At 36.9% G+C, this 25,057-nt stretch overlaps 1 protein-coding gene and 1 long non-coding RNA gene across 4 annotated transcripts; one reads left to right on the plus strand and one right to left on the minus strand.

Moving 5' to 3' along the window:
* Positions 1-1,548: 1,548 nt before the first annotated feature.
* Positions 1,549-22,374, minus strand: LRRC72 (leucine rich repeat containing 72). The gene is given in 10 exon segments (XM_026077103.1): positions 1,549-3,086; positions 4,737-4,764; positions 6,067-6,231; positions 8,236-8,325; positions 12,418-12,507; positions 12,623-12,744; positions 14,316-14,389; positions 17,310-17,379; positions 20,722-20,795; positions 22,327-22,374. Coding segments are annotated over 10 exon segments (912 nt in total). The 5' UTR covers positions 22,360-22,374; the 3' UTR covers positions 1,549-2,920.
* Positions 3,276-8,229, plus strand: LOC112971559. Of its 3 annotated transcripts, none has more exons than XR_003255390.1 (4): positions 3,276-3,966; positions 5,046-5,086; positions 6,462-6,583; positions 7,167-8,229. It is a non-coding gene; the product is annotated as an uncharacterized LOC112971559 (long non-coding RNA). The 3 variants fall into 3 exon arrangements; XR_003255391.1 differs by having other exon boundaries at positions 6,465-6,583; XR_003255389.1 differs by having other exon boundaries at positions 3,276-3,710.
* Positions 22,375-25,057: the final 2,683 nt, after the last annotated feature.

Consider the following 25,057-nt stretch of genomic DNA (forward strand, 5'->3'; position numbering starts at 1 on the left):
CAAGTGATAGGAGAAAGTATTAACATTGGATAAAGGTGTGAAATACAGGATCTTTGTTGCAGACTACGTAGTTGCATTTGTTCTAATTCAAACTTGAAAAAGCTTCAAAGTCATTATARGCAGAGGCTGCTTTACTTCCTTCTCTTTGCAATGAATCACAGAGGAGAGCAAATGCAATCCAAGTTAAGGCCCTGGTGCCCAAGAGAGCTACCTCTGCCTTCCTCAGCTTGAGCTTCTATTGGAAGATCATGGCTGGTAGGTTGGGAGAAACTTGGGATAATGACTAGCTTTTGTGTAATCAGGAACTGGAGGAAACATTTCATGTGGCATGTTACTTATAAGGAACCTAGAGTAGAGTGAAACTTCACATGCAACTTACTGTTTCCTAAAGTAAGGTTTTAAATGACAATGAAGATAGGCAGGTGCGCAGTGCAAGGCCAGTACATACACACCTGCAGCTTCAAGGGCGTGTGAATTGCAAGACTTTTTCTTTCCCCTGCATTGACTTTGCTTTCTAGGAAACCTGGAGGCCTCACTTCTGCTTCTCCAGCTGTTTTGCTAAATATGAGAACATAGCAGCTGTGAATCTGTCTGGCCTGCTTCACTGCAGCTCTTGCTCCTTAATTCACTTTTAAACTATGTGGTTTTTTAATATTGACTACTATTTCTTCTACTGTGTTCTTCACTCTGGGAAATCTGAGCAAATTAAGGACATATAAAAGCTTCTAAAATTATTTGAGTATAACGTCTAATGAACTGAATGTTGCATGTTCAAATCATTTTAGATTGCTGATGCAGTTAGATTTTCAAGGCTTTTGTTCATCTAACTAAAGGAGATTAATCCTTAGTTAAAGTTTAAATGACCTTTGTAATTTGAGTACTTCTTTGTATATAAATAGCTAATATTACTATTCCTTTTTCACTAATGGCTCTAAAACAGGCTCTAAAACCACTTCTGGCTTTGTCTGAATTTTCTGATAAAGCTCAGATAGATGAATATAATGGAAAGCACTGCTTTTTAACTACGGAGGACTTGTTTGGAAGTCAGTGATTGCATTGACTTGTGGCTTTTTGGACAGTGTCCAACATTTACAAACTACAAATGGGATCATGTAGCAAACATTACAGCAAAGGGCTTCTGGGTGCATGGTAGGTTTTTTGTGCTTAATCTATGTATTCCTGGGACACTTGTGTGCAACAGTGAGAGAATCAAAAATCTAGAGTTTTGATGGACTTTTCACCATCAAAGATTATATATGAATAAGTTAACTCACTCATTATTGTCTTCTCTGAGCCCATCTGTATGTTCAAAAGGATTACAAGTAGTATTGTTAAAATTCTTTAACAAAGTTACTCCTGTAAAATGTCATTTTTTTCCAAAATCTATAATCCTTGAGGAAAATGTCAAATTAGTTGTTAAATAATATCTGTAATAAAATTCTTGATGATGAAGCATTGCATTCTAGTGTTCTCTGAGCAGAAAATCTTAAAACAATTCTTTATTTTACTTCATTTTTTTTAATCAAAAGAAGACAGGGGCAGAAAAATATTCCAGGCCAGAAATGTTCTGCATCTAATTTGATCCAAAATTTTGAAATCAGTAGAATTTACTCATAAATGGCATTGCTTACTGCCTCAGCCTAGCTCAAATTCTGTGTGGGATGCAGTCTGCTTTCAGAGAAAACTCTCTTAAATACAGCCTTTGCCATATCTACAATGACATCAGAAATCTGTGTATGTGCAATCTTTGGCATTGTGAAATTGATGCTATGAAATTACTGCATCATAGACTACCTCCATGAGCATGGTCAGCTGTCGGAGCTGAAAAGAGTCAGACAAACTAGGGATTACATACACTTATTAGACCCTAATGGTCAGTTATTTAGAGAGAAACTTGTTAAGAAAAAAATGTTAGGTGAAGCTTAGTTTGGTCCAGCTTCTCAGTAGACTGATTCAATTTGAGAAATGAAACATTCCTGAAACCTAATCAAAAACAAAGCGTTTATCTACCTTTATCTACCTCTACAGAGATGAGGATGATTTAAGGAGATTTACAAAATGCATGGAAGTTTGAGCAAGAAAAACAGGGAAGTGGAAATCAAAAAGGAGGGTCTCTAACATCAAAAAGATGAAAGGAATTATGAGGTTTAACAAAGATAAAGTCCTGTACCTGGGATGGAATAATCCCAAGCAGCACTGCAGGCTGGGATCTGACTGGCTCTGCTGCAAAGGACCTAGAGGTCCTGGTGGGCCCAAGCTGAATATGAGCCAGCAGTGTGCCCCAGCAGCAAGGAAGGTAAACAGTGCCGTGCCTCAGTTCGACTATAGTCAGCAGACCACAGGTGTAATTATTCCACATTACTTGGCACTTGTTAGGCCACTCCTGGAACTGCATCCAGTTTTGGTCAACCCAGTTCAAGAGAGACATTGAACAACTAGAGAGATTCCGGGGAGAGAGGGACACCATGATGATCAGACATTTGGAGGAACTGGGTTTGTTCAGCCCAGGACTCACTTGGGGAGACCTAATCACAGTCTTCCAGTACCTAAAGGTAGTTATGGAAAAGATGGAAAAATCCAATTTTCCAGTAGAAACTATAAAGAATGAAATTATTTATCTTTAATTTCTTATAAATTAACTTGCAGTTTTGCTTTGTTAATTTGTGATTAAAGTATTGTAAGAATTATATTTCAAGTAACTTCATTATAATATTGSCACCATTTATCATTTGTTTTCTTAATTTCTTGATTCTGCATCTTACATATCAGAAGATAAAAGGAATGTTACACTTTTTTGCTGGAAGTTCATTTAATTACATGCAAGCTTTAGTGTACACGTATTACATAGATATTAGCTTACATAACAGGTTTCTATCCACTCCAGATAGAAGAATAAATTTTTTCTTGAGGAAGAAAACACTTATCTAAGTTTGACTGTCAGCTTCTCATGGGGCTCTTCTGCTTTGTTTTCAAGCCGTCTTTCTTGACAGGTAGATACTTTATTCCAGTCAACAGAGGAAAATTCCATTATAGATCTTGTCATTGCCCTTAGAAAAACAGCATCTGTGGGGTTCTCAAATGGAACTCTGCAAAGAGAACAAAGCAAATGTAAATTATCTGAATATTTCCAAACTGCTGTAAAGCTAATTTATTAGTATTCTGTGTAAAAACTAAAGCTAGAAGTCATGAACTCAGTTTTAAATTTTTGGAAGTTTTCCTTTGTTTCATTCTTACCCAATTTAAGGAAGAAAAAATCAAAAAAAGGCCAGAATCACAGTACTCTAAGGAAAAAAATCCTTAATCGTGCCATAAACTAAAAATGCATTTTACTAGACTTAAAAATGTTATTTTGTACAAGGATGGTATGTTAGCACAGTTTTCACTGATTATTTTTCACAAAAATTGTTAATGTTGTATACGATGTTTACATACTTCTGTAAATCTGTCATAAAGAAATGTATCATTGTTACCATAGGAACTTTAACTTTCAGTGTCCTGATTTTTAGAAATATTTAATGGAAATCATAAAACTAACTGCAACATTTATTTCAGTGTAGAACTTCTAAATGGTCACCATGCAAATATTCCTTTTGCAAGCTCTGAATTGGGAGCTCCGTGAGCTTGCATGCTTCATGTATCCTGCTACAGCTGCAGTTTGGGAGAGAAAAGTGGCAGACTCGCAACATCAATGCAGAATTGATGCACTTCAGGTTAGCCTGAAAACTTTTAACTCAGATACAATATTACAACCTGAATTTAAAAGAACTTACTTCATAAAGGTATATAAACCTGCAGTAACATGCACCTAGCATAAACCATGTAAATATATCCACTAGTTTAATACACTTCCAGTACTTAAACCTTGTCACATGCTCAGGCACTTTGCAAAGCCTAAACATCTACATACAAAATGGAGAAGAAGCTGTACGTCCACTGTGTCAATGAGGATGGCTAACTCCACTGAAAGTAAGCTAGAATTATTTTTTTAAACATGAATTAGCCTGATTGCAAAGAGCTGTACTAAAAGTAACTGTATAAAATCAATTTGTTAAAGGAAATCATCATAGATAGGCTTTTATTATATCCTTGAATAAGTCTTTCAAAAATTTTTATATGTAAAGCTAGAAAGTAAAAATAAGCCTGATATCTTAAGTTTGTAAGTATGTCTTATAAAGATAGCATCTGAAAATGTTTTGTTGAACTCAAATGCAACCTTTATTCTGCCTCAATCCAGACAGAGATAACAAAGTTTTATATTTATTTCTATGATTTTAAAACCTAACAGAATAAAAGTAACATCAACTATGGGCTAAAAAGTTGCATTCTACAAGTCAGTAATATTTTCAGGGGAGGTACATATTTCTGAAGAGCCAGTAAAAAGTTGCTTCTGCCACAATATAGAACAATTATTCTGATGCTCTTCTACTTAAAGCATGCTTTTTCTACTAATCAGTATTTGGGCTAATGAAATAAATAGCATTTTATATATCCACTTCCAAATGAGGAACACCATTCAATATTAAGTGTTTTGAAGACAGCAATAGGTAGGTTGTCGCAGGAGAATAGTATAGTGTTGCAACTATGTGCAATACAAAAGGCAAAATATTTTTCAAAAAGTCAGGGTTACTGGATTTTTTCCTTCTGGTTATGTTTTTTTTTTTTAGGTAAGGGAAAAGGAAATTAAGTAAATGCTTGTGAGGTGCAAAAGCAACGAAAAAGGTCCAAAATTTACTTACTTATTTGTGTGATTTTCAAATTCACAACCTATAAAAAAAAGTTCAAATTAAGACATTAATGTCTGTACAGCTTTTTGATTAGCTAAAACTTAGGATCTTGATACTAACTTACTTGTTCAAATGAACAGAAAACTAGTAGATGATTTGAAATGTGCAGGATCAATTTTTATTAAATTACTGTGGAAACAAATATCTTCTTTGAAAAGGTTATTGCACCAATTATGAAAAATTTCTTGCAACTGTTTATGTAATTCTTGTATTTTATTTTCCCTAGACAAATGTTTCCATGTATTTTTTTTTCTTTCACAGAAAATGATGCCACTACATGTATGCATGAATGCGTGGTAGAGGTAAACTGTATACGTATTTTGATACTTATCAATGAGAAAAAGATATTATTAAATATAATTAAAGTATTCTTTTTACCAGCCTTTTCAAAATTATTGTTAAATACACTGTTCCTAGGATTATTATTGTGAAATATACATTGAAAAACATTTTCAGTCACTTTATTAAAATGCCCAAACCCTATCTACACTGCCTGTTAAAAATGCTACCATTTCAGTCATTCTATGCACAACTTTATTTTTCTTATCTTTAAAACATCAACAAAGCAGATGAGATTGGGTGAAACTTCAAGGTTTTTCTGTATTGCCATGGTCCTAGTCTCAAGGTTATAGCTGGTAACCACCCGCTTTCTTGTGTCAGGGTCATGCTGTGTTACAGATGTGAATGTTTTAAGAACTCTATAAAAACTATGTTATAAGAAGTCCTAAAGCAATATGGTACTATCAGAATTTATTAAAAATATTCTTCAGCTTTGAAAGCATAAAGAGGAATCTGTTTACGAAACTAGGCAAGATATACAAATTTTACAACACTCTTTAGAAGAAAACCTTTTCTTTGAGAGATTAGTTTATAAAAGCACTAGAGGGCACCACAACTCTATGATGCTGATCTGTCTGAAACAGACACTCTTTTTCAGTTTGTTGAAATATATTTATTTAAATAAAAGAGCAAAAAATTAAACACAAGGATACATTTTGAAAAAAAAAATCTGTTTGTTTAGTTCTCTCTAAAAACAACTCCATAGCTACAGGGAATGACTAGAACTTATTTGCCATAATACGCTTTTTAGGAAGAAGGATTCATTCATTGGCTGTTGCTACTGCTACTACTTACTCCAAATATGAAGCAGTTTTGTTGGGTTTCTAATGCATTTATTTCTTATAACTAAAGCTAATAATTCTTTTACCAGGTGAATGAAAATTACTATTTCTAGTGTGAACCACCTAAAAGTGTAGGTTTTTCCCTACATTATTATAAATACCTGAAGGTCTTGTCAATCTTCTGGATGGTTGAGCACATCTGCTATATCCTGTTTTAGTCACCAGTGGTGTATTTAGTCGCTTTCCGAAAGCTATTGACTGCACAACGTGAGACCTTTTATGGTTGTAGACATGCAGTGCTGCCTCCCTTTCTCTTTGTGTAACTGCTGTTAAAAAGGATATAAAAAATTTATTTTTTTCACCAACTTAACGGTCTGTTATTAACTATCTGATTGCATGCAGAAGGTGATTCACTTTTTTTGTGCAGTTTTATAACAATGATGGGGTAAATCTGCATAATTCCACAATGATTCAGAATGGAAACACGGAGTGATACCTCCTACGGTTTAAGAGTGAAGTCCTGTCCAATAAAATAAACTTTTTCTTTTGACTGCAGTAGGATCAGAAATTTTAAATGAAGAAACTAGAAACCAAGACTCTTCATGCCATTTAAAGGAGATCTATTACAGAATGGAGTAGACACCTACGTTTCTGTATGCATAGTAAATCCGGTTCAAGGTAAATTCAATTCCCCCTGCTTAATTACAGGGAAAACTGTAGGAGTGCAATCAAAAGAAAAGTTTCATATTATCCTTTTTTGCATAAATAAATGTTAAAATAACTTTAAACAAAGAGTTTGAGACTGTAAGTCAAATAGGAGATTTTGATGTTAATAATGTGACCTGCATACTAATCTAGTACTTCAGACATGAAATAAAAGCGAGCTAAAGGTTTAGAACAAATAACTTTGGCAGTAGCATTTTGAATTTGTTTTTTTTTTAAATCATAGTACCTAGGGGACCAATTAGAAAGGAACTGCAGTAGTCACGCCTGGAGGTAACAGAAGTGTGAGCATTTGTCCTGTGTAAAGGAGACAGCCAGGACTATACTGGGGTAATGCTCCACAGCTGGTGAAGAAGCTTCGTAACGTTAGAGAAATAGTTCACTAAATGAAAGTCAAGAGTACAGCTTGATAGAAATTAATGCCTAAAGCCTTAATCCAGGACTGATTATAATATAACTGTATTTAAAAGACTAAGACTGGGAAATTTTACGGAAATGTTTCTAGACCTGTAAATGCAACATGGTTTTTCTTCAACAGATTAAGCTCCAGTCATCTCTCCCTAGCCAAAAATGATTACTGGGAAAACAGTCTGACGGAAGTGCTAAGCAAGGGTATAATACCAGACCGAATCCTTGAGGGGCGGTACACTGCAAAGGCACCACACTCGCCTGCACACAAAGTGCATACCTATGCCAACAGCCACGTGCAGCGCCTCGTTCAGCCCCACGTGCAGGGTGGCCTGTGCCACAGCCTCCCTTCCCGGCTGCAGCAGGGCCCCCGCCAGCACCTGCCCCTGGCCTGCGGTGGCCTTTCTCCGTCCAGCACCCTCATCCTCCCCAGGGCCTGGGAGCAGCTTTCCAGGAGGACTCAGTTTCTCCTCACTCTTTTCCCATGAGGCACAGCTAGGATAACAATCTCAGCACCTTCATCCATGCTCCCCAGCAATATTCAGTCTGCCTGCATATTACATAGCACTTCAAACACCAACGACAAAATCACCAGAGCTGATTTTCAGGCTCCGCTGTGGCATGTTCATTGATTGGCTGATTTATCATCTGGCTATTCTGAAAATGACTTTTTTCTGTAGTTTTTACAGCGGCAAAGTTATGAAAGATTTTCTAATGATTTATGAAGTTTTATATTTGACAACTTGATCAGCATGGACATTATCAAGAAATGTGCATATACTTATTCAAATTGTACAAAAACATGTAAACATCTGAGCATATTATCTGCATCTAAGTAAACAGGTTCACTCATGTGAATATACAAATTTGAATGCAAAATTGTAGGAACCTGTTCCTAAGCACAGGCTTTAATCTCTCTTACCTAAAACTATATTGACCAACTGTAAGACAAATACACACAATTTAAATAGAAAAAGAGAGAAATCAAAAGGGTCTGGCAAAGTAAACTGTTTATGTCATACAAACTCTACCTGCCTGACAAATATTGTAAAAAATGGGTATCAGTTCATTAGATTGTTTGCTACATCAGCAAGTGCAAGTAAAAGAACAGACAGGATTAAAATTCACCTATTTTTCCAAACGGACTAGAATTTTAAGTGATTGTCAACACTTTGTGAAAAGAGGAAAGCAATCCTTACATTTCCTGTCAAGGAGCTGCACTGAAGGAAGGAAGTATATCACATAAAGCCGGTAGCCTGGATCTTGTGCCAGAGTGTTATGGAATAGATCTGCAAAGTTTATTTAAAAAAAAAAAAGAACTATCTTAGCAAGACTGAAAAATAAAAGATCACTAGTAGTCAAAGATTTTGTACAAAATATTATTAAATTCAAATTATTTTTATATAGGTAAACAAAGCACAGTGTCTTTACACATGCAAAATTCCTCAACTAAACATGGACTGCAAGAATTGGCTTACTGAAAAGTTTGTAAAATACCACAGGTGAGACTTGAATAAAAGTGCCATCTTACACTCTCAACCTTTGAAGTTTCTTTTATATTTTTATGCTATACAGACAAAACCACAAAGTGTTTGCCTTTGATTTTCTTACGTATTATTAGGTGATGCCTATTTTAAATAGTAGTAGTGTTTTAGATATGATGGCTTAAAGACATGACACAAAATTTGTAGGGGGAGAGAGGTACTAAAACCAGATGAGCTTTTGGACACCTTAGGCTTTATCAGAGCTGATATAAAGCTTTTATCCTGTAGACACAATATAAAGCGTAAATACCCAGTTTTCTGATATTTTGACGATGAATTTGAAGACTCCAGAAATTTATCTAACTATAGGTTATAGTAAAATGTTTGAAAGGGCCTAAGGTTCCTTGAACTCAGGTCCCACTAACTTTCAGTGGGACTCGAGGTGCTACGTTCCAAAGGCCTATTAGCAGCTTGACTAGAATGCTTACATTCAAGTTCACATTATCTGAACAACCAAACTTTTGCAATACAGAGACAGGTGTCAATCCTGTGCTGCTGCTTTGCCAGCAGATGTGTAATGTTTACCTAGATTAAATGCCAGATCAGTTTGGTTCATGAGAATGATATCAGAGGTTAATTAAAATAGACACTGGCCCATTCCTGAATCTATGAACAGACAGACAAGGTGCATTTATTTTTTTCTAAATTAAATGAACCATAAAGCTATTTTTCTCCTTGCATGAATATCTTCTTGGACAGTAAGGTAAAAAGAATCAGGAGGCTGCTACATGGAGATTAGAGTTTACAGAAAGAAAATCTCCATCAATTAATAATTTTGACAATCTCTACTATGGTCTAAGGTGACCTGTTTTTCTCCTTTTGAAGAGTGGCTGTGGCTAATATTTGCTCTAGGCAACAAATCCCTTGTTATATATAATTTTAGCAATTAAGGAGGGAAAGGGAGAAAGATGGTATCACAGAAGCAAGTAGGGCTCTGATATTCGAGAGATACTGAAAGAAGAAAAAATCTGGAGCTATTCTACGCAGATTAGAAAGCTACAAGATGTGGTCCCCTGTTCTTCAGGATAAGGACGACTGCCAAAGAAGGCTCATTTGTTTGATGCTATTGACCAGTTATTTTGAGAGCTCAGTAAGTCCAGAATGGGCATTTGGTATCTTCTATGCAGAAAATGCCTGTTGATGTATTCAGAAGGGAATTTAACAAAATATCTTAATTCTTTTACGAATTTTCCAAAAGGCCACTATATTTAGAAGTATTAAGAGATCCACAAGGTGGCAGTAAAAGAAAGTTTCATTTTTACTGTTGAGTATATCAATACATACTTTTCTAGAAAGTGTTAATCTGAAATATTAATTATATATCTGATAATCCTGTTCTTGAGTCAAGAAACTATGTGCTGGCATTCCAGGGAGAAAAACGTTCTAGAAAGAAGTCTAACAGCAGGTAGGGTTGGCGTTTCAAGCAGTACTGGTATGGAATGAAGATTCAAGAGAGATTTTTCCAAGGCACAGGAGTCAACATGGAGTACTTCTGAGTCTGAATATTACTTGGAGCACATCCCTCCTCAGCAACACTCTGATTTGTAGCTTTGTTTTAGAGTATATGAATTTTTTTACTTCTGGTTCTTATAGTAAATTCAACCACTGTATGGATCAAGATGGTCTTATTTTACAAAACATCTGGGATCAATCCTTGACTCTACTATCTACTTTCTAGTGAAAGTCATTTAATTTTATTTCTACAAATTAGGTATAATGCTTTCTTCCTCCACTTTTGTCTGTTTTCTCAATTCAGAATGTAGGAAAATAGTGTGCTTATCCCACATGGGGCAGAAAGGAACTATTGTGGTAGAAATATAGTGAAGAACAAAAAGAGTTTTCCAAGGACTAGCAGCAAGGTATTATCAGTTGTGGATAATAAATCAGTTGAGATAATTTACAGAGTATGCAACAAAAATCTTGGATTCCAAAAGGAAGATGTGAGCACAAAGTGAGCCCATAAAGGAAACTTCTCTATTACCCCAAAGGTTGCAGTTGCAAGCAAGCCATCCAGTAAATCTTCAGAGGTGAGTGTCTTCCACAAATGCCTGCCAAAGAATGGTGTTACGCTCCAAATCCAATGCAGAGCAGTGATTAAATATCACAAGAGAGTCTTAAGGAAGTGCAACATTTTGGCAGCTGGTTGTTACTTCTGAAGTGCACAATCATAGCACATTAGACTGCCCAATCTTTAGCAGTTCTAATGCTCACAAGAGCTATTCAATAATGAATTGTTATTTTGCACCCAGACTTCTGTTGAAGGTTAATGAGTATTTTTCTAATTGGACTGTCCAGCAATAAAAAAGTACTATCTTGCAACAATAAGAACCTTCCCCTTCCCCAAATAATTTTTATTTTATAAAGGTGAATTATGGGCACAGGCCTTCTCAGAGATACACAACACAAATTCTGCACCTGTTTCACATTTCTGAATACTGCAAACAGTGATATGGTAATACTTACATAGAATATCTATTTTAAAATGTATTTTCCTCATTTACTGCTGTCATGTAGTTCAAATATGATAATGCATTTTATTAAACAGAATCCTGCTAATTTGAGACCTCCTTATCAAGAATTTTCTTTGAAACAAACAGATTGCCATTTTTTTCATGACTGTAAAGGTTAGCAAGGAATGACTGTAAAGCACAATATTATGTTTCTTACATTGATCAGCATTTACTCTCATATCTCTGAAGAATTTTTTTTTATGTGTCGATTAGCATGTTCTATATATTCTGTTTCATAGTTCTCTTAGCTACTTACTTTTCTACGGTGATGGCCAGTCCAATATGCATCCCATTTTCACTATGTCTTTGTGACTGCCATACAGAATAACTCAGCAGCACTTTAACTATCTGCTATTTCTCTTTATTTCCCATAGATATAGTTGCAATAAGCACAACAAACTGCCTGTGCTTGTTGAAGCTCCTTGTTAATTGGTAAAGCTATAACATTGAATTTAAGTGACAGCACTATTCATACACAGGATGTCTGTCCAGACTTTTCCTAATCACTTCAAACAAACAACTGCATTCTTAAATAGTCTATTTTTAAATCCTGCACATAATGGAAAAAACTTACAATAATTTGACTGGCATGTTGTCTTCCTAAATACTTTATTTGTTTTTGAATTTTTGGCCCAGTTTCAAGTTCAATTAAAAATGTACTTTTCAAGCCATATTTTCCTTTCCTGCCATGAGACATTCAGTTTTTTGAATGCATAAGGTATGGTTTGATGATGTTCACCTCCATTAATTATGTTACTATGACATAAAATTAGTTTCCTGTTTTCTCATGGTTCTGAGAGTTTGGTATGATCTATGACAACGTTCTTTTAGGAACCATGGAAAAAGACTGCTTATACTTTCACTTTCAATAAATTAATAGCATATAATCCTACTTCCCTGGAGGCTACCTCTTACATTGTAACTTCGTGGCGCCAGCACTGTCATGTACAACTCAATTTGAAATTTCAGAGCCTATGCTACTTTCATTTCCACCCAGTATATCAAAAATTATGCTAGTTAACAGTTAATATTTAATATTTAAAGGGTATATATTCTTAGACTCTAGAAATCCATAAAGTATGCCAAAAAGAGGCAGAAAAAAAGTTCTGCGAGCAACAGAATTAATGAAGCCAGGAATTTGGCTTCTATGAACCTATAACCTCACTCACAGTCTCCACAGCAATAATACCAGTTTCTCAGCTCCCTTTACCTCCCTGATACCCTCACTGTACTCACATGCCCCTTACTAATATGTAGCAGTAAACTGCTTTAACTGCCTCCAAGCTACGCAACCAGCAGATTGGCCAGACAGCAGCAACAGTTGAACCCTTTTGGCAGTTTTTCTCAGGGTGGGTACTCTCTGTAGGATTTTCCTATCTTAAAGATCTCTTTCTTCTGTAAAATTCAGTTGAATTTGGTCATTAGGTTCAAAGGCTATTGGCAAATGATGCAGAAAGAGACAACAAACATCCTGATAAGGTACACTAAGAAACTATTATTCACTGTTCTGCAAAATAAAAAGATGGCATTACTTAGGGTCTGCAAGCTTATCATTCCTTTTAATTCCTCCACTGTTTTGCCCAGTTTTTTTAACTGGTTGTTGTGAAGCAACAGAATCTGTAACACACACAAGTGTTTCAGAGCACCTGAAATAAAAACTTATTAATTATTCTCACCATATCTGATTGCCTTGATTAGATAATGTTTTATAATGCTGCATGCTGAGTTTGATATTCTAGTTATCCACCCATACCTGCCTTTTTTGTAACATGAAATTATTAAAAAGATGTTTTATGTATCAGAGATTTCAATGTCCCTTTTACATTTCTATTCACGTCATTTGAACACATACCTCATTTTTTTCATTTCAGTTCCCTCCATTTGTCCCCACCACCCTCACCTCAACAAATCAAGTTCACCTGTGCCCTCTCTCCTTCCTTCGTTCCTCTTGCTTCCTCCTTTCCTTCCTCCTCCCTCCTTCCTCCCTTTCTCCATCCTTCCTTCCTTTCTCATATATCACAGTAATTTTTAATCAATTCCCCTTTCTTTCCTTTTGCCTCACAAACAATACTATGTGCCTTAGAAAATAGCTCCATTTCAAATAATTATTAACATATTAAAAAGTTACTCCTAAATACTGTTGTGACTGACCCAGATTACATCTTCACATCCTCACTCCACATCAAGTTTAGACTGTTTCTATACAGGTCTTCTCATCCACATTTCTCTACCAATGATACTTGCTTTCAAACATTCATTTTCCCCAAAATCTTGCAGAAACTAATCAGCACCATTTCTCCATCCCAACATTTTATAGGGACAGAGAAAGGTAAAATATTAACATGTAAAATGTTTAAGATACACAAATTTATTAATATGCTATGGCCTCTCCATTCACAAATTCACTAGTCTGCTGCAGTCACTTTACAAGAGCAAGCAAAACTGAAATAGATGTATAAGACAAAGATGGAATTTTTGAAGAAAAATCTTGCATTAACTTTGCAGAATACTTCTGATTGTTAAATATATCATGAAGAAACTCCAGAATATTTATGACTATATTACAAGTGGGACAACTTATTAATTTATTGCCCTTTTATTTTTATGTTATGTCTATCAGCACTGCTACCAGTCTTTCATCATGTAAACATACATGGCTCTCAAAATGTACTTCTAATCAAATTATGGAGCACCTGGTCAGCAAGGGGACTACCAATAATCAGATGAGAGAAGAGCTTTGCATATTTATTTTGAATATGAAATACGGTCATGTTAGATCAAAAATGTTTTGCAATTGACTGATGTTAAAGTGGGACTGCACATAATGCTTCCAAAACTATCTTATATTTTCAGTTGTTTTAACAGAAGTAAAAATAAACATTCGCGCAAAGACTTACAGCCTGTTAAAGCCGTCTAGACTGTTTGTATCTGATATGTTGACTATATCTGCTATAGATCAAAATTAATAAATGATAACTATATAGTAATATGTAATTGACAAGTGAAATGATATTTCATTCCCTTAGACCAGGACTAAACCCTGAAGTATACTGGAACAAATCAAATCTCTAAGAAAATAATTAATGTGTATTTTATACATACATGGGAGGAATTTTCAACCATTAAGTCATAGTCCAATTACATATTTCTGAATGCCAATACAACAAAAAGAATGTGTAGATCTTTGCTCAACAATCTACAAAGGGAAGGCTGGTATCTGATATATCTGTGACTTCATTATTGTTGAGGTAGAGTTCTGTCAAGCAATGGTTTTTGACCAAGAAAGTCAAATCTTGGATCTGAAATGAGAGTTAGGAAAACTGTTATATGTCAGTCTAAATTTAGCTTTGGAGAAGTGTAAACATGGTCTCTTTAAAAGCATTTCATTATAGGTAGTTTTTTGTATTTTGGTGAAAGACTCTCTTGGTTTAAGGTATCTCTTGAGAGCTGAAACTTCATTAGAAATACTAATTACACATGGCAAACACATGTAAAATAGCCTTACATAATCTTTTCAACTACAAATTTAATATTTGTTTTGGGGAACAGATTTCACTGAAATTACTGGCCTTTGAATTTTGTTTTAGTTCTATTCACATTCGAAATACTTTTTTTGTGAGAACACCCTTGTAGGATATACTATATTGATTTAAGAATACTTCTAAAAAATATGCTTGGAATAGTTGGAATAATAGTTGGAATAATAGTTGGAATAATTTCAAAAATTATTTCTGCACCAGCAGATCTGAAGAGCATGCATGTGCTCTAAATTTCCAAAAATGACAAAATAAATTATAGTTGTAGCAAAACTTGTCTTATGGGTACATTCCTAATCAAGAGTTATCTTCAGTCTCTAAGAAATCTCAGTCCCTCACTTTGAGGAGCTCAGGTCTAATCTTGTCTTGACTTGGATGCAAAGTAAAGTATATGCAAAGGGATACCAAGCTGACCATTATAATAGTTGAGAACTAGGAGTACTAACAGTGCATTACTATTTATCCAATAGCTTAAGTACAAGAACTACAAATAGAATTCTGTTCTTGATACAACTTTGATTTATATGACACAAAGTAATTTGTTAGTGGGAGAAGGATTTCAACCCTTGAATTGCGCCACTGACTTTAAGACAAACATGCTTTACTCTGTGTATTAACAATAGCTGAAAGTTGGAAGAGGGAGAATAAGGTGGAGGCTTTCCCATTCATAAAGTTCTCTGAAATTCTAGGAGAAAAGATACTTTATAGTTCAAAACAATACCATTTAATAATAAGTCTTGCTGCATCTGATCAGGAAAACCTGATTCTGTGGAAACAAGATTCTAAAAATAAAAAAATAATATTCTTCACAATCATTATTGTTTCTTGTGCAGTATAAGACCATCATGTACCTACCTTAAACAGTGACATTTCTCTATCTTTGATAAACATGATTTTTACTGAGATCATCTGAACTTCACTTCTTGGAGATAAAATTATTGTGATGCCTTTTTAAAGAAAAAAAAATCAGCTCTTCCAAATTCAGAAAAATATGCTCCTTTTATTGGAGCATTTAGCTGAAACATCCCCTAAGAAAGCCAACAAGCCATCAGGGTTGACAGGTGACTGCAAATGATATTTCCACACACTTATATAAAACACTGAAGAGTTTTGGGTTTTGTTTTGTTTTGTTTTTGTGGTTACTGCTTAGGTAGGAAAGTGAGATGCAAAACTCAGATTCATTTATCTTTTACTGATCAGCAGGTTCAGCTCTGCTTGATCATCAGGCCATTTCTTATTCTAAGGGAATAAGAAAATTTCCCTTTTCTAAGGGAAAGCCTTATGCCTGTGGTTTTAGTGCAGCCCTTTCATGTATCTGTATTCTTGCCTTTTTTGAAAAGTTGGATAACCACAGGTCTTTCAACAAAGTCAACATAAGATGCTATGTAATTAATGTTAGCCTGGGGCAGCAGATATTCATATGCTCCTAAATTATATGGAATGTAAATTTATTTTTTTCTGTTGCTCACTGAACTACTTATTTATCTGAGCAAATACTTCTGGTGTTCTAAGAACCTGAGTCCAATATGAAAGTCATGTAAACTATTGTACATTAAGATATTTAAGAGCAGGGTAGAAATTACTGTGTTTTATCAATTTTTTTAATTATCAGTGGCTAATGGTGAAGGTTTGGATTCAATAAGGGATATAATAATGTTTGGCTACGTATGTGGAGATTTCAAAATCAGATAATTCTATGGTCAAGTAGCTGATTTAATGTAAAATACAATGTGCTTAGACATGGCTGAAAAGTGTTGTGTCCACAGATTTTTCCAAAACATTGTCTCAAAACCCCTAGCACATAACAGGTACTATAATCTGAATTTGCACAAATGGAGAAAGTAAGGTACATGGCCTGAGTAACTGACCTGGGACCAGGCAGCACATTGGAAACAGAACAGAATTTAATGGGGCTCTCAGTGTCATACTCTAACCACTGGCCTGGACATCTCTCAAATCGAACATGCTTAGGTGACACTATGGCCTGTATGCTGACAGGAGAAATCCTTTCAACCCTAGCATTGCAGAGCAACCTTCTGTGCACAGGGAGAAAGAAGCAAATTTGGGAGAGCTACAGGTTGCTCTCGTGTGCAGGAGGGCAAAGAGAGGTCTCACCTCAGCTACCAGCCTGCAATGAAACAAATCCTGCACCTCCCGAAAGGGCATAATGAAACAGCCACACAGTGCTTGCAGTCAGCTCCTTTCCTGAAACACTAGGAAGACCAGAAATTGTTACAAGAATACCTTAGAGTCATATCACCCCTTGGTCTGCTCCAAGAGCTGCCCACCAAAGTGATATACTTGCTACGAGCTCTGCTGGAAACTGCTATCCAAGACCTCAGATTATGTTACCAGACAATTTTTCCAGTAACCTAGTTCCAAACGTACTCAATCTTTCTCTCCATTGTTAAAGCATGGGTACAAAAATTCACCTTCTTAAATTCACAAAATTTATAAATGTGATCTGAATCAAAAGGAAAAAATATCATTTTATATTCTGTAATGTATAATGAAATACTATGTTTATTCAAAACTGTCATGTTCGAATCAATTAAATTTCTCAGAAATTAGAAATAATCTATTAACTTGGCAATTATATAATATTTTATCTTAGCAAAAATATGAAGTGATAGTCAGGGAGTATTAATGCATTGTTCTGCTTTTTAAAGGAATGTCTTATTACCTTATTGATATTAATCCACAAGTACCTTAACCTACGAAACCGTGATAGACTCAGGATACTTCTTAGTCCTCTGGTGGAAGAAAAAAGGTAAAAAATTGCTTAACTTTAATGTTGCTTAATCACTCTGTAAACAGTTTAATTTTTGATAAATAACATTCTAAAAACACCAAAAAGCAACAATTCTATAGAAATTATAGTAGAGAAAGACACACAGAACAAGATGGTAGAGACAGTGTAAGCATCCTAAACACTTGAAAGCATAACAAAGTAGCAGGTGGTAAAGAAATGGGAACAGACTCAATTATACATTAATTTTTTCTTTCACAACAGCATTTATTTTCCCAAAGAATATGAGTCCCATCTATTTTGCAGTTTGTAGGAATTTTGCCCAGAACATATGAAGAGAAATTTTACATCCTTGGGGACACAAGCCTAAAGGGAAAATTGTTTTGAAAGTACAGTGTAGATTCTCCAGCCAGTGTCAGAGGACCTAACAGAAGACATACACCTTTTTTCACCTCCTCTTCTGTATGAATTTAGTATACACTCATCCTCACTCAACAGTTCTGGTTTAAATCCAACTGTACATTCACTGAGGCTGGAATGATCTCCCATGTGCTTGTAAGTTTTTTTGTTTAACTGTGTATCTGAGACTTTGAAGCTGTGCCTGCAAGTGTACTATAAGTAAAAAATACGAGAATATGAGTTGACCTGCTGAGTAATTTCACTAATTTTCTTATTTTTCATTGACTTAAACAAATGTTCTTGATTTCTGCAGAATAATTACAGATGACCTTTAAATTATGATTTTTTAAATCAACATAATAAAACTTTTCTCAAGGATTTGAACATATTGCAGGACCAGGCTAATGTTTCAGAAGGAACTAATAGGATCAGTAAATATTAACGTCACATCATCAGCCTAAACTCATTGGTGCGCGTTCCAGCTGGGAAGCCTAGTCTCCAGTTTCCCACGTTACACTCTCCAGACATAGGACAAAGCGAGGGGGGACACCTTTTCTGATTCTGCATTTGAAAAAAAATCTATTGAGAGCAAACCCCACAAAGCTAGGTGCTGTAGTTTCATTGTATGTTGCTGGAAACCAGATTATTCAGCGCTGCTCCTTTGCTAAATTGGTTACTTGGTTTCCTCAAATAATCCCTAAAAACTAACCCTGCAAATATGTACTTATGTGCTTACTTTTATTGTCACAAGTAACCAGAAATACATTACTCAAGTTAGTAAAGATAAGGACATGAATGTTGACAGGACATTGCTCTTACTGACCATTATCTAATTTTTTTGTACAGTTTTATTTGTATTCCCCCGAACAATTTTTCAGACTGCAAAGCCTGTTTCCTTATATTCTTTGTCATTGCCATTTTATTCCTAGTTTACAGGGTTACATTTAAATTGTCTTTACTCCTTATCTACTAATATAGTCACCTTGACTGTCTCCCAGCCTTGATCTGTTTTTTTTCTGGTATTAAGGCATTTAATTTGCCCCAGGTAGAGATTAATTCCTCTAACATTTTAAAAGAGCCTGTCCATTTCTGTATGCCTTCCAGACTTTGTGCGTCTCCTATAAACTGATCCTTCTTGGCCTCCAGCACTCTTTTCCTACCTACTGCTAAGTTAATCAGTTTCCCTAGGATGACAACTTTCTGTGTCCAAAAGCAAATTTTTTCATGTCCCTTTGATAGCAATGGTTTAAAAAAATAATTTCATTCTATCTATTTTGACTGACTTTAATTATTAATTTTTCATTTTCTCCTTCATTTAGCCAGCAGAAAATTACGTCACATGAACAGTAAGGAGGCATGCTCTGATACTGAGATTGGCTGCGGTTCAAGGTTTATATAAATTGGTACAGAATAAAAGGAATTCAGTTCTCTCCAATCATCAGAGAAGCCAGTCTGCATCACCTTTCTCAAAGTGATTTCATGGGAGGACAGATCACTTCTATTATCTGCCATCTGATCAGATCTTTTTATTTCATACCAAAAAAATATTGCAACGCCAGTGAGGGCACCCATTTAAGCATTTAAAATCAGAAAATGTATCTACTAAGACTACATATGCAGCTTTGCCTCTTTTACATGCATGCATTACAATAATTTTATCATACTGTTTAAATAATATATCTTTTATTACGTCTTTTATTTTTTCATTAAATTCTTTCCTTACTTAAATTTTCTGTATGTTTTCTTCTTTTTAAAATACGTTTCAATAATTTTGCCAGTAACTGTGTGTTTTACATTTTCTTTTCACAAAGCAGCAATTCTTTTTTGGTCTAAATCAGGAGATGTGCTGAAAAATTTAGAGTAACCAATGGCCACATTTAGATTTTCAAGACTACCTAATTCCCTCCAAAAACAAGCTAGACAACACTGAAATCCCAACACCTTTATTTGCATTCATAGGATGCAGAGCCTTGAAAATCTTGTCCCTGAATTATTAAACTACTTTAGTTCTGTACATATGATATCAACCGTACAAACATTAGATGCAGTTGTGAGCTTGCAGACAGGTATGCAACACTTGGAATTATGCCCTGGCCAGAAATTCAAAGTATGCTTTTAAGCAGCTTTGAAGTATGCCCTGTCACGTATCCATCTTTCTATGGTAGCCTCTCAGTATGCTCATCCTACAACATACCACTATTAACCTAGATCACCCACAGGCTCATAAAAGCTTTGCCTTTCTTCGGTTAGAATGGTTTCTTCCCCTCCTCTCCTTTTCACCCGCCCTGTATCTCCAGTCACTTTGTAAACTCGCAGCGCTCAGCTCTCTTATCAGCATTGCCAGCCCCAAGCAAGCGCTCTCGTGTGTGTGCTCACTTCATGCTGCCCTGCCTCCTGCCAGCCCTTACGGTAGAGGTGCAGGTACTTTCAAAGGCTTTACCAATCCCTTCTACAATTGCAATAACAGATGTCTTCAGGGAGGTCAGAAATTTGGCAGTTGTCAGACTGGGCAGGTCCTGTGTTTTTTTGTTTGCCTTCCTGATACTCTTTCCTCCCAGCTTTCCAAGCCAGTTAGAACAGGCAGAGATCAGCCCCTTAAGCCTGACTTCTCCACTCTCTGTGGTAGAAGTTCATGCAAAATTGCTATGAACTCGCAGACCCTCGAGCAATCCTGGGTTGCTAGAGGAGGACTGTATACCTAGGGCTGAGGCAGTTAACTACTTAACTGTGAGTATAGTTTGGCTATATATGTCAACATATCTTCACCATTTCTTCTTACATAACATGTATGGACTAGGTATAAATATGATTTACTAGGTATAAATATGATTTTCACATATACATGATGTTCAGAGACTATCTGATATACACAGTACTATAAAAGGTTACCATCTACTGTGTGCTCTAGTTTTAGTAAAAGCCAAACAAAGAAACATATTTTACTTACTGTCCAGCCAGATACAATACTTAGACATCCATATTCCTCTTAAAGCCACAGATCTTCAGCTGTTTTTCTACTGCCTGACAGTATATGGTACATTTGTCAGCATAATATACTGTATAATTACATATTCATTAAATTATAATTAAACATGCATATTCAATGGACACTTAAATTAATAGACATATCAAAAATAATACATTCATCACAGCACCTTGCAAACAAAGTGTGGTCTAAGACAGAGGTGAAGCGATACCAAATCAACAATTTCTATTTTAAATTGATAAAAATACTCAACAGTTATGTTAGGCTTACTCTAGTTTTCTTTACCTGTGAGAATCATGGTTCATAGATATGAGGGGAAAAAGTAATGCATGCTGGCCGGCAGAACTGGCTTCTCACTCGTGTCAGCCAACCCAGGGATCAACTGGGAAAATTGCTTATCTTACAATACATTTGCAACTTAACTTCATGCATGTGGCTTTTTTTTAAATTATGCACCCAAAAAACTCTGCTTGCACATAAACTTCAAAAATGGAGACATAAATATGATTTTCAGATTATACCACTGCATGTGCTGTAATTTGTAAAAGCAATAAAATCCTAGTAAGGCGGGAATTACGGATATCAATAACTATTGCTTGATGAAAGATGTAACATCTACCAGAAAACCCCAAATCATCAGGATCACCTTTGTTTAAAATGCAAAAGCAACACTATTTTGCAAAACCAAAATGGCTTGGAAGTACTGATGGGTATGTTTGGAGAAGCCTGCACTGGCAGCGCTGAGGCCGGGCTGTTCTGGACTTACTGAGCACACATAAAACACCTTTGGGTGCGCTCGCATGTGATTTAGACGGGGGGTACTTTCTCAACACGGCAAGCAGCGCACTTGTGGGCCCACCGGCCGCTTATTCACCACAGCCGAGGTTTGGGCAGGGGCCGCTTGTCTGGGAACTCAGTTTGGCTGGCAACCTCACCAGAGCTGTCAGGTAGGCAAAAATCCTGGACAAACAGTCATGTTTTTCTTTCCACCCAGACAAAATTTGCATATGGAAAAAGAAATGCTATTTAGAGAAAAACAGCTGTATGGCAATCCTAGGAACGTTAGCTTCCGTCTTTGGGGATTCTGCAGAATGAAAGCACCTGTCAGACATACAGACGCAAAACGTACACCTACTTTAAAAACAGAACCCCCGGCGGCAGCACTGAACAGCCACGCTTACGAGAAAGGACTGCATCCCAAGATTTTTATTTCTCAGACACCCTTCTGGGAGATTTGCCCCTCGCCCCCTTCCCAGCCAGGCCCAGACCCAGGGCCCCGTCTCGCCCCGGCCAGGGCCTCGGCCCCGCCAGGCTCCCGGGCGGCAGCAGCAGCCCAGCCGCGCACCGACTGCCCGCCGCCGCCGCCGGGCCAGTGGAGGAGGCCGGCTTCTCCCGAGCCGAGGGCGCAGGCCAGCGCGCTTTTTCGGGTGTTGGTTTGGCGGTTTTTCGCTCTCCGCACGGCACAAGGGAGTCGCTGCGCGGCCAAGGGAGGGGGCGAGGCCGGGGCGGCGCGGGCGGGCTACGAGGGGGCCGCGGGGGGGGAAAGAGGCCCGCGGCCTCGCTCACCTGCGCACCAGCGCTGTCAGCCGCGGCCGCCATTTTAGAGTCTGGTTCCTAGGCGACTGGGCGGCCCGCGGCGCTCACAGCATGGCGGGGGGGGGGAAGCGCTGGGCTGCGGGGCCGGGGCGGGGAGGTCACTGAGTGCTGCGGGGGGCCGGCGGGAGAGCCGGAGCCGGCCGGGCCCGGCCTCAGCGGGGCCGCGGTGTCCCTGCGTGCGGCCTCGGGGAAGGGCACGGCGGAAGCCCCGGTTACCCCCGGGAAGTCTCCTGGCTCTTGCTCATTCACGCTCCTGAAAGCGTGCTTTGTTTTCCCTTTTCCTGGCTTTAAGCACAAATCCTCTGTATGCCTGTGTCGCTTATTGGGATAATATTTGTGAGCTTTAATTTGCAGCTAATTTACACCGTATGTATTACCCGCTTGCAACTTGCAAATCACCTTTGTGCCTCAGCACGTGCGTGCCCGTTGCTGTGAAAATGCGTTTGCTTGCATTCGACTGTAAAGTAACACAAAATGTTTATGACATCCACATGTGCAAGCAACTGTTGCCATGTTATTTTTATAACCATTTTACTGTATGGCCCAAGCTGAAAAATAGAAAAAGCCATTGCCAACGTGTGTATGAGTAGTAGGACAATAGAAAATGTTTGATTGAGCTACAACAAAAATACGTCTGAAAACTTGGAGCTTTATTTAGAATTCAATTTACACAGAGTACTCGAGTTAGCAGAAATAGCCATTATAAATTATGTGTAACTGGATATATAAAGAGTAAGAGTTTGTGTGCAAATATATGAATAAGCTGTCCCTCATGGAATTAATTACATGCATGCCTTTGCTTGTTCAGACCACTGAAACTAGATGTAGTGTGTGTGATGGAGAAATGGGACTACAGTACCAGTATTATATTGCGGATATTTAATTTTCATAGAGTAGTTGTGTGGGTGGCTTCCATTTCAGCTAGGTAGCTTTAAACAAATGGAAATCTCAAGTAAGAAAAACTAGGTTTAAAAGTATAAAAATGACAACAGAAATGTCTTTAATCACTTATTTAAGCTTCTAAAAATACCTCCAGGGTATTAAAAACATAAAAAGAGGAGATATGCTTGAGAAGAAGAAACTGGTACACAGATACATATTTTCTCATTTTAGATCTGAGTAATGTGTTTTCAATCAACAGGATAAAGCTATCATTGTAGAATTTTGAAAGGTGAGATGGTTAATTAAAGTCAGCTTTAAAAATAAAATTGTCTTACTGAGTAGTAGGATTGCCAAATTGACTTGTCGTATATGTTAATTTAAAGTATGGAGAGAGAGAGAGATCGCTTCTAGAAGATATTTTGTCCCATTCTAATACAGAGGTGTGACATACATGGGCTGAGCTGTTTTTCTGAGGTGCCTATTTCTGTTAATTGGTAGCTACTAACTTAGTCTGGATACCTAAATATAGACTGTTTAAAATAAAATCAATTTTCTCTTCTGGATCTGCAAGTTGACAAAATCCCCACTGAGGTTAAAGGAACTTGGATGCAAAATGAGGATTTTTTATACTCAAACTGAACAATCAGCACACTTTAGATAGACTATATATAATCCTTTTTGCAAAATACATAACCTGTTTAGTCTTATTCTTGGATTGCTGTGCATAAATGAGGTAAATGATCACTTGCACTTCTGGAAATTTAGAGTAATGACTTACAATACAAGTTTTCCAGAAAGTCCTCATTATACTTGTGTGCTAAAAATACTTTATTTTCTTATACATGGATATGCAGTTATAACAGGGCAACATGATCTCATAACATAGTATGTGATCACAGAATATGAAAAAAGGGGAAAGCTTCGATTTTTCCCTTTCACTGACAAAGGTGGCAGGACAGCACAAGAGATTCTTCATTTTGTAAACCACCAAAGAATCTCAGGTCCCTGGAGTGGCTCATCTGACCCACAGAGTAACGCCTTTTACTCCCTGAGACGTTTCATCCTAGTGCATTTGAATATGTCCATGCTTTAACCCAGAATATGCTGACTATAACAGGGACTGCCCTCATACCACTTTAGAGACCACAGTACAGAAACATTTGCTTTGCATAATAAAATTCAGGTTAAACCTGATTCAATACATAATCTATCACTGTCCACGTTGCTAAACCCTTGTTTGTGGACTTGGGTGCCCTCTAGTCCAGGCCCAAAATTCTCCATCTTCTCTTGGGAAATTGTAGTGGAAAGAGTTTTATCATAGTTCTATTAGCAACATGAAATGATCACATTCATCCCAGGAACAGAGGAAGAAAAAGTTTGTAACAGAGCTGCTCAACCAGTTTCAAAGGCTACTTCCTACAAACACAGAAGTGAACAAGCACGACTTGGAGTGTTGTCCTTCCTCCCGAGACAGCCTCCCAGAGCTGTGGAGCTGCTCAGCGCTGCCTGTCAACCTGGCTCTGAAGGACAGAAGAGAGGAGGAGAGGTCTGGATTCAAATTTCAGCCTTAGCTGCAAGACAATGCTTCTGATTTCTGGCTGAGATCCTTGACTGGTAGTGTTTGCACCACTGTCAAGTTGTAATCTCAATGCATTTGGGGCTGGTCTTACTGTAACAAAAGATAGGCTAGACATTGCCTAATTAGCCTGCAAGAGATGGCCCCAAACGTTCATTTAAAATAGCTATGGAAGTATATTGATTTTTCTTTTCCCATTTATAGTATTATTTAATTCTGCTAGCATCCACAGTATGTTAGGTA

Source organism: Apteryx rowi, unplaced genomic scaffold (genome assembly GCF_003343035.1).
Source record: "Apteryx rowi isolate R43461 unplaced genomic scaffold, aptRow1 scaffold_449, whole genome shotgun sequence".
NCBI lineage: Eukaryota > Metazoa > Chordata > Aves > Apterygiformes > Apterygidae > Apteryx > Apteryx rowi.